Genomic DNA, 10572 nt, shown 5'->3' with positions numbered 1-10572 from the left:
CGCCTCCCATTGAGGATTAAACACCTGAGAAAGGCTGAGGCAAGTGAAGGAAGCAAGTTTTATTTAAGAAAAGAGAGAGCAACAGACTTCTTCCAAGAAAAAGGGGCCCCAGAGCTGGGAGTCTGTGGGAGTGGGTGTGCCTTGCTCTTTTATAGACCCCCCTTTTAATCTTCGTGTATGTGCCTAAGGGCAGGAAGGTACAGGGGCCATAGGGGTTAATCCTTACCAACTCCTTGTGCTGGGAAGTGCTAGCGGAGAGGTTAGCTATTAACAACCCATTGACCTGGGAAGTGTGATAGCTAGTGATAACCAGATATTCATTATCTACACTGACTGCCAGATCTTTACCCTCTGCCTCAGTTTGCTAAAGAATGTGACATATCCTGTCCCTTCAGGCCCCACCAAGCTGCAGACAGATTACTTTTTGGCATCTGGAGAGAGAAAGCATGTGGAGAGTCAGTATAGTCGGCTCACTTTATAGAATTTTTCTCTTAACCTCATGTTCCCACCATCCTCATTTATTTTTCCCCTTACATTACCACTAGTTGATAATTACTCATGTTGGATATTATTTTGCCTACTTTTGCACATTTGAAATTCTTCATGTAAACAGTTAAATAAGTAAACATAGACTTCAAATGTAGACAAGCAAGTAACACACCTTGTTTAGAAAACTAAAAGCTAAGTACATGGTTCTGAATCAGGAATACCCAGCAAAATCCTCACCAGGGATGATCTCTCGTTGCTGAGAGATCATCATCCCCTGTTGAGAACTGACAACATACAATGTGGCTCTTAAAGATGGTAATTGTCTCCAATATTGATGACAATATCTAGAAAAATCATCTGGTGTTTCATATTTGCTTTTCTTCTCTAGTAAATGCTAATATGTTATAAACTGAATGGAAAGATCTAGAGCTGGCTATACTGGTGTATACACCTGAAATTGTAGCTACTCAGGAGGCTGGAGGCTGAGGGTAGGATCACAAATGTGAAGCCAGCACAAGGCAACTTAGTGAGACTCTGTCTCAAAATAAAATTCAAAAAGGGCTTAGGTGTAGCAAAATGGTAGAGCTCCCCTGAGTTCAAACCCCAGTACTATGAAAAGAAAAAAAAAAATCTGGAATTTGACACCCAGCTGTACCACTAACTGACTGACTTAGGCAACTCTCATAACCTGCAAAAAGATTTTTAAAGCAAAGCTAATAAAAAAGGTTTCTCAAGGAATCACTGAATATGAGCAAAAATAATAGCTATTAAAGGGCTTTACATGGTGCCACACCAAGATGACAGGAATAGCATATATCCAGTTTCTTAGTGGATAGACTCAAGGGAACTAACTAGCTAGACTAGCGTTTCCCAAAGTGTGTTACCAAAAAGAAGGCAAAAAATTATATGATATTTCCCACATTAATTTGAGTAGAGTCACTTCATGGAACTTCTAGGAGTGCTATTCCTCAGAATACACTTTAAAAAATAGTATGGTGACTTAAGGAAATTAAATAATTGCCATATTTGAACATGGTATTTCAAAATTTAACACTGTCAACACTAGTGCTAATAAATATTTTTAACTTTTAATGTGATATTTTTTTTCTCCTCTCCACACAGGGACTTTCGAAGGGAGGCGCCACCTATTCTAGGTGTTACCACACAGTTTCATGCATGGTGGCATATTTTAACTGGACTGGGTTCTTATCTTCACATCCTTTTCAGGTAGGAAATGGAGTTGTTTTTTTTTAACCTAGTATTGAAGGGTTGTTTTGTTTTTTGTTTTTCCTCTTAGAATAGAATGGTGTAAGTATGAAATGTGAAGAGATAGATCAGGAACTTATGTTCCAGTTTTGCCTCTGCCACTGGATGACCTTAAAAAGTCCCTCTCCAGCTAAGAGCCATGGCACACATATAGCCCAGTTCCCCACCAGGCTAAGGCAGGAGGATGGCAAGTTCATGGCCATCCTGAGCAACATAGCAAGGCCCTGTCTCAAATTTTTAAAAAATAAATTAAAAGGGCTGGTGATGTATGTAGCTCAGTCAATGCTAATAGTGGACTTGCATAGCATATACCATTCTTCAAGTTCCAACCCCAGCACCACAAAAATAAATAAAAAGAAGAATACAAAGAAGCTGGGTGCAATGGCACAATCCCAGTGACTGGGGAGACTTGAGTCAAGAGGATCACAATTTCAAGGCCAGCCTAAGCCGTTTTTCCAGTCCCTAAGCAATTTAGCAAGACCTTGTGTCAATTGAAGAAAGAAAAGTAAATACAAACTATGTTACTGGCTAGTAACCTGGCTCAATAAGAATGAAAGAAGAGAAATTTTTTAGGACAGCAAATTGTATTAAGGTCTGTGGCTTAGATATTACTGTTATATTAATGTTAATTTCCTGATTAGAAGGGCTATATTATAGTAATTTAGGAGAGTGTCTTTGTTTTATGGCAGAACACATTGGAATATTTAGGGTGTGATTGAACATCATGTCAGACAAAGACTATATAGAATATATATGCACATATATGTATATTTATGTGTACATGTATGTATATGTGCATATTTGTGTGTGTATGTATGTATATGTATACATATATATATGTAGGTAGGTGTGTGGGTATGATGGAACAAAGGTAATTAAATGGTAACAATCTGGGAGAAGGGGGTTTCAGGAATTTATCATATCAATCTCTCCTGTTCATTTGAAACTATTTTAAATTTTAAAAAGAGAGAAGGGACCATGTGTTTTAGAGATACTTAGAGCAAATGAGTGAAAAAAAATTTCATCTAGCTAGAAGAAAATGAATTCTAAAACAATATTATGTCTATTTTTGTGAAAAAGAAATCTTAGCAGGGCTCAAGATAAAAAAGGACTGGAGATATGATCAGTTGCAGAACACCCCTGGGCTCAATCTCCAGTATCAGAAAGAAAGAAAGGAGGGGAAGGAAGGAAAAACAGATTAACATATGTATATGCTTATAAAGGCATAAACTATCTGTTTATGTAGGGAAACTAATAAGTAACATCAGTTTCCTTTGGGCCATGAAAGCGGGGATTTGGGGGGAGTCAAGGGTAGAAAAGACACCTTCTTTTTACTGTGTATTCTTCTATTTTTTGAGTTGTTTTGCTAAATGACTCATTACCTATTCAAAATAATAATTTTAAAATAAAATAATGGGATGCATTTTGTAAAGTGAACTATAGTTTTTTGAAACTCCCTTCAACGTTCCTTAAGTTGCAGTAAAAATTGTATGATCACACATTACTTGACAGTATAAATTAATGCAAAGCATTTGAGAAGAAATTTGACAATTACATGTGTTCAAAAAAATAAAATGTTGGTCCAGGTGTGGTGATGCACACCTGTAATCCCAGTGACTCAATAGGCTGAGGCAAGAGGATTGCATGTTCGAGGCCAGCCTCAGCAACTTTGTGAAAAGCTAGGCAATTTAGTGAGACCCTGTTTTTAAATAAAAACTAAAAAGGACTGAGGATGTGGATCAGAGGATAAGTGGCCCAGGGTTCAATCCCTGATATAAATAAATAGATAAATAAATTTTTTAAATGTTGGGCTGAGGTTATAGCTCAGTAATATAGCGTGCTTGCCTAGCCCACATGAGGACCCAGGTTCAACCCCAGCACAACAATATTTTTTAAAATTTATATTTATTGTACATTATTATATTGCTAGGAATTAATTTCCCTTGAGAAATTATCTAAAACAATAAAAATTTCTGTATAAATACAAAAATGCTTCTCATAATGTTAGTTAATTTAGAAAAATGACAAAACAAACTACCCTATGGTACAGAATCATAAAATAAATTATAATATGTCCTTTATTTCACCATTTAAAATTAAAAATATGGAAAGCTTATAGCAACATAGAAAAATAATCTAATATTTTACCAGGCATGGTGGCACATGCCTGTAATCCCAGTGGCTCTGGAAGCTGAAGAAGGAAGATCACAAGTTCAAAGCCAGCCTCAGCAACTTAGCAGGGCCCTAAGCAACTTAGTGAGATTCTGTCTCAAAATAAAATATAATAAGGGCTGGAGATGTGGTTCAGTGATTAAGCACCCCTGGGTTCAATCCCTGGTACAAAAAAAAGAAGGGAGGAAGGAAGAAAAAAAGAAAATCTAATATTTATGTGAAACAGATTCATACTAATGAAATTATTAAACCTGTAGGAAAATTAGATTGCATGTGGAAAAAAAGTGAATGTAGAAAAATAAAACTTGACTAGATTTGGTGGCGCAGTCTTTTTTGCTTCTTTTTTTTTTTTTTTTTTTTCAGTACTAGGGATCCAATCCAGGGCTCCTCACACGCGCTAGGCTAGTGTTCTACCACTGAGCTGTGTCCCAGCCCTTTGAATCAGGGTCTCACTATTAGCCCAATCTGGCCTTGAACTTGAGCTCCTCCTGCCTCAGCCTCTCAGGGTGGTAGGGTTTTGAGTTCATTTTTTTTTTAATTTGTTATCTGTTAATGTTTAAATTGTTTACTTTCTGGGTTTTTGTTTTGTTTTGTTTTTGTTTTTGTTTTGTTTTTTGTGCTAGAGGTCAAGCTCAGGGCCTCTCATATGCTAGGCAAGTTCTTTGACATTAAACTACATTCCCAACCCCTTACTATTATTTTTTTAAAAAGAGAAAGAATAAAGTATTCTTTAGAGACATTTCATTCTAAATAATTAAAATAAAAGAAGCTTAGATGTTTAAGCTTCAGTTATGTGGAAATTTGGGATATAGAGGTACCTCATTGACTGAAGCATATAAATAAAAATACTTCAAAATAAAAAATAAAAAGGGTTGGGAAGGTAGGGGTGGGTAGCACATGTCTATAATCCCAATGGCTCCCGAGGCTGAGGCAGTAGGGTTACAACAAGTTCAAAACCAGCCTCAGCAATTTAGCAAGGCCCTAGTCAACTTAGGGAGACCCTGTCTTCAAAATAAAATATAAAAGGGGCTAGAGATGTGGCTCAGGAGGTTATGTGCAGCCTGGTACCAAAACAAAAAAGGAAATGTAGCTCAGTGGTAGAGTGCCCCTGAGTTCAAGCCCAGTCCTGAGGCAGTGAAAAAAAAAAAAAAAAAGATGGAACAGTTAATTGTGATATAAATAATATCAAGCATTAGTGGGATGCCCACTACTGAACTACAAACATTCTGATGTCATGGTATACAAGTTAATCATTTCTCTGTCTTCCTTAGCACCTTGCCACATGTTAGATATGCCAGTGTTTTTTTCTTTGTATATACAAAGGCAGTATGGTTAACTCTGTCAGTAAACCAGTGTTCACGGATTAAAAATTATTCTTAAGAGCTTTCCCCCATCCCCTTTTCTTCCAGTTTATACACTAGAACACTTTACCTGAGACACAGACCAAAAGTGAAAGTAAGTCCATGTCCTGAGAGGAGGGGGGCGGGCATGTGCATGTGTGTATGAAGGGGGAGGATATTGGGAAGATGGGATAATGTAGGAGAAGAAAAGGGGCATGGAAAGGTAGTGGAGCACAGGCTTTGAAATCAAAGGACATAGACTCTTTAGTTCAGTTTATTACTACATGATGTTGGACAAGTCTCTTTTTTAAGCCAGTTTCTTTGACAATAAAATGGAGCTATTAGTAGCTACACTGCAGAGTTTACAGATTAAATGCCCATCCACTATTAAGTAAATACTTAATATACTTGAATGAATTAAATGAAAATAATTTCTGAGACTGGTGCAAGTCTAGAAGGAATGTGTTGCTCTCAGGCTACTGTATCAGAACAGTCACCAGCAGACTCAGCAAGCACTGGAGTCACAGCCCTGCAGGTTCTTTCTCATTTTGGGGGGATAACATGTAACAATCTTCTCTTGTTTTGTCCTAACTTGTTTCCACAGTTTCTCTTCGGAATCTGGCCAGTGATCATGTTTGAGCCTCTCAGGAAGTACTGATGAGATTATTCCACCATTAAAACAAAGACACTTATCATAAACCTGACAGGATAAATAAGAGATATCTAAAGATCTACATATTCAAATACATCGTGACCATCACAACAGAGGAGTGATTTTCTAATTAATGCTGCAGCCACAGGGAGGATGAGGAACGGATCTGTGGGATGTTGGCTCCTGGCTTTATCTCATTTGTCCTCCTCATCTTCATCCTAAAATGTTCATAAAGAAACAGATAATGTATTTATATTTTAGAATGCTGGGGAAATTGGGCTTTTCTTAACAGGTTAACAGTTTGTGCTGGTCATAGGAAATTAACCATTTTTCTTTTTGACAGGGTTGCATGTGAATTATACCTTTCTTAATGTTTGATTAAATAATGAAAATAGTCATTAAGTACTGACAAATCCTGTATCCAGATGGCCAGCTGTGACACACCACTTAGCTGTGTCAGCTTTGGTTTATAGTGTTGTCCTATTAACCTCATGGATGATTTTCCAAGATGGGGGGGAAAAAGAGAGCTCCCTGTGGGATTATAGATAGTTCTTCACTGTCCATCTTGGTGCTATACAGATGGAATAGTATAAGCAAATTCAGACTGGCCAGTGGGTTCAATACTTGTCACCTCCCAGGATTTGCCTTGGGCTCTGATATCTGTGGACCATGACCAATCTGAACAGGCGGGTCATCTTCTATCCTTTCTGAAGCTCCACCAGGACATCTACAGCCTGCTGCTCCTCAGTTAAAGGTGGTTGCTCCCTTTGCTTTGATCTTTGCAGATCTTTAAATTGTATCTGTTTTTATGGCTAGGCAAATATGATGGGTGATCTAGCCTACCCATATCCCAGCCTCCTAGCATAACTTATTTGAAGTTATCAGGGAATGTCATAAAATGCTGACTTTTTGCCTTATGCGATATTTTTCCAGTTCTCAGAGTTATGCCCAGGGAAGTATGTCAAGTTAACTAGAGATTAAATGGTCAGAATTCTATTTATGTAAAGTTTATTAAAATATCTGCTCCTTCATTTTTTGAAGGAAATAGATATAAGGGTCAAGTCTCTTTTTTAAGCCAGTTTCTTCAATAATAAAATGGAGCTGTTAATAGCTACACTGCAGAGTTTACAGATTAAATGCCCATCTATTATTAAGTAGATGCTTCATCCATTTGAATGGATTAAATGAAAATAATTTCATTAAAAAATTGTAACTTGCAGAACATCCAAAGATTATATTGCTAAGAAATAGCAGTAAAATCTCATTGCAAGTCAGCTAGTTATAATTTTGATTTGAATGTATAACAAATTGAATCACTTTTCATATTCAAAAAATGAAGGAGCAGATATTTAACATCTAATGATTACATCTTGAGCTATGGCTTCAAAAGAAAAATTAGTTTTTCTCTTCTGCCAAGTTGGAAAAAACACTCTGTCATTTTTCCAATATTCAGTAAGTAACCTTGATACATATTTAAAGCCAAAAATTGTTTTCTTCACCTACTGGCCTTAGTTTTAGCCTGAGTACTATTTTCCTTCCCTTAGCATAGCAACAAGCCACTGGGCAGATACTTCCATCTACTTGTTTTTTCCATTTACTTTTGAGCAAGAACAATACCTGCCAAAACGTAAATCCGAAGAGTACCTTGGTTGTGTTTAGAAGGACATAAAACTATGTAGTTCCAGGGCATTCCATAAAACTTTTTTCTTTTGCCACAAGATTCTAACTTCTGGCTCCATTCTCTTCCATCTACCTTTGGCTATCACTTTAGAAAGAATTAGTTTCACACCGTTATATTTTTGTACTGAATGAAGAATCCATGTATGGGAACCAAAAGCACATCCTTCATGACTTCTGCTAACATCATAAGACTGATACTCTGCAGTAGTAAAGTCAGATTAAGAGAGAGCCCTGAAACTGGGTCATTTAGAACCATTTGTTGAATGTTCAATTCAGCCACCACCATTGGTCACTTGAATAAATTGCCCAGCATCTCACTATAGAGACATCTGCACTCCTGATGACTTGTAAGACTAGCCAGTTCTTCAAAGACCTTTATTACTGTTTTGAGGACATACAGCATGAATGCTCCACATAGAACACTTTATATGTGTTAAGCAGAAATCAGAGAAAAAAAAGCCAGGCCTCTTAATTGGCTTTTCAATTTTCCAAGTCAGTTTGTACCTCACCCAATGGCTCTCTTATTAGCAACAAGTGACACACTCAGTACTTTATATCTGTGCCAAATTGTATGCAAATGTTAATTCACCTTTATTTCAATGGCTTCTTTTTCCTTCTTGGATTCTGGGTAGACATTACAGGATTGGATGCCTACCCACTCCCTTCCCTTCATTTGCTTAGAAAACTTCCTGTTAACTAGAGTGTATAAAAAGCCTGTTTCCTGCTGAGCAAATAATGGTATGTTTGCTTATCACCTGATGTGAAAGGGTGCTCATCTGTGAGCTCAGAGCAGATCACATTAATACTTTATTAGGATGTTAAAGAAGCACTTTGCTCATTTGAAGATTTTTCTTGTGTTGTCATTTTCTCTTTAGAAAACTGAAAGCAATTTGACTTTGTTTTAGGGGAAAACTAAGTGAAAAGTGTTTGTGTTAATCTGATTGAGCACTTGTTGGCTACACCCCTTGGAACTTTCATGAAACAGTCCCCACCACCTGAAGTCATCTCTTTTATTTTTGTGATATGCTGATGATTAAGGATCATTTGTTTTTCAGTGATCTTCAAGTGAAAACCAAAATAATAGTATTAAAATAGTTTAAAAGAAATAGATCAGGTATGATGGTTTAGACATAAAGCAAAATTCAACATAAAGCAAAATACCAGGGTTAATCTGAACTTTCTCTACACATAGGATTTTTCTTATACTAAGGAGAGTGAGGTGTGAGAAGGAGGTGTAAGTCAAAGAAAATTAAGAGACCAAAAACTTAAGTGCACAGTGCATGAAATATCTAGGTGCCTATAGAAGTTGTTCTACTGTAATACCAGTACCTTCTGAATTTAGCCAATACCCCTAAAAGTGTCTAAAATTTTAAAGTTTTCTTATGTGTTCTATGAGTTCCATATTGCTTTGCTCTTGAAAACAATTATTTGTTGCTAAAATTGGCAATATTAACTTTTAACCCCACATTTACATAATAGCAAATTCTTCTGGCCTGTGATTTATGATGTGCTGCTAGATAAGCATTTGTGTAAAATTGATGTTTCAAAGAGAACCAGTTACAATTGTAATTTGCAGCTCTGTGGCTATTTGCGGATCTACCTCTGTCTTACAATATGTGCCATATATCAATGGTATAATATAATTAGTTTGACCACTTCATCTTGTTTTTCAATGACTGAAAATACAGCTTATTCACTGTGCTCTAACCATTTGCAAACAGCAACTAAAATTCGGTGTAATGTACTTAAACCCCTTAATGAAAAAGGCTAGAAAATGAAAAGGGAAACCAGGCGGGTAGTGCATACCTGTAATCTCAGCAGCTCTGGAGATTGAGACAGGAGGATTTCGAGTTCAAAACCAGTCTCAGCAACTTGGCAAGGCCCTAAGCAATGTAGTGAAATGCTGTCTCAAAATAAAAATAAAAAGGGCAGGGGATGTGTCTCAGTGGTTAAGCACCCCTGCGTCCAATCCCCAGTACCAAAAAATAAGAAAAGAAAAAGGGAGAAAAAAAGAATCATAGCATCACAATCCATCTAACTGGAAAATTTCAGTGCTGTTTTTCAGATTGTTGCACTTCCTTTAAGAACAAAGAAACACCTTTTTCTTTTCTTCTTAACATCTAATTGTAGTTCCATGTGGGGAAGTTGCTGGTGTAGCTGAGGTTATGTGAGCATGCCACTAGACTCAACCATTTCTCCAAAACTCTCAGCCCAGTCTGCTGCATATACCCTTGTAAGGCCTACTGCTTTACTTGACATTCACATTGAAAATTAACTTAGGTATGAGGTATGAGACCTTGATACTGTTGAAGGACAAGTAGAAAGTATGAGGGATGACAAGTCTCACCAAAGTACAGTCCTTTCCTGATAGAGCAGCAAAGGAGAAGACTTTAAGCAGTAGTGTTTAGCTACAGAATTTCTGTCATTGATAAATATTTGATAAACATTTGGAGTAAAAGCTAAGCAGTACTGGCCCCATTTCAGTGCACTGTAAATATCTAATATTGTTTCTTAATGTCTTCATTTATCATTAAGTCCTGTAAATTACTCTCTGTTTAGATTGGCAGTTAGTGTAGAAAAGGTTGATCAGCCAGGTGCAGTGGTTCATGCCTGTAATCCAAGCAACTCAGGAGGCTGAGGCAGGAAAATTGTTAAGTTCAAAGTCAGCCTCAGCAATTTAGTGAAATCCTAAGCAACTTTGAAGAGACCCTGTCTCAAAACAAAAGATAAAAAAGGCTAAGCATGTGGCTCAGTAATAAAGCACCCCTGGGTTCAATCCCCAGTACCAAAAAGAAAAGGAAAAGATTGGTCACCATATTTCATTCTAGAAAACCCTAAAACCCAAACAAGAAATTTAATTACCGGCCTACAAGTGCCCTAAGCTTCCCCCATTTTTTTTTCCTCTTGGCAGCTGTCAGTATTATAGCATTCCATCACAGGTCATGCTGTGCACTGTGCTCATTGTGACCTGTT

At 37.0% G+C, this 10572-nt stretch overlaps 1 protein-coding gene across 5 annotated transcripts in view; it reads left to right on the top strand.

The window, feature by feature from the left end:
- The window catches only part of Acer3 (alkaline ceramidase 3), a 180229-nt gene extending 170970 nt beyond the window's left edge, over nucleotides 1–9259 (top strand). For 4 of the 5 annotated variants that reach the window (XM_015477382.2, XM_048788018.1, XM_015477381.2 and 1 more), the window contains 3 exons: nucleotides 1612–1716; nucleotides 5337–5382; nucleotides 5872–9259. In XM_015477382.2, the coding sequence (XP_015332868.1) occupies nucleotides 1612–1716; nucleotides 5337–5382; nucleotides 5872–5925 (205 nt within the window). In that variant the 3' untranslated portion in view covers nucleotides 5926–9259. The remainder of the gene's footprint in view (nucleotides 1–1611; nucleotides 1717–5336; nucleotides 5383–5871) is intronic. The other variant, XM_048788019.1, reaches the window with a different exon arrangement.
- The last annotated feature ends 1313 nt before the right edge of the window (nucleotides 9260–10572 follow it).

Source organism: Marmota marmota, unplaced genomic scaffold (genome assembly GCF_001458135.2).
Source record: "Marmota marmota marmota unplaced genomic scaffold, marMar, whole genome shotgun sequence".
NCBI classification, from domain to species: domain Eukaryota; kingdom Metazoa; phylum Chordata; class Mammalia; order Rodentia; family Sciuridae; genus Marmota; species Marmota marmota.
Note: the sequence above shows the minus strand (reverse complement) of the source record. Positions and strands in the feature narration are given on the sequence as shown.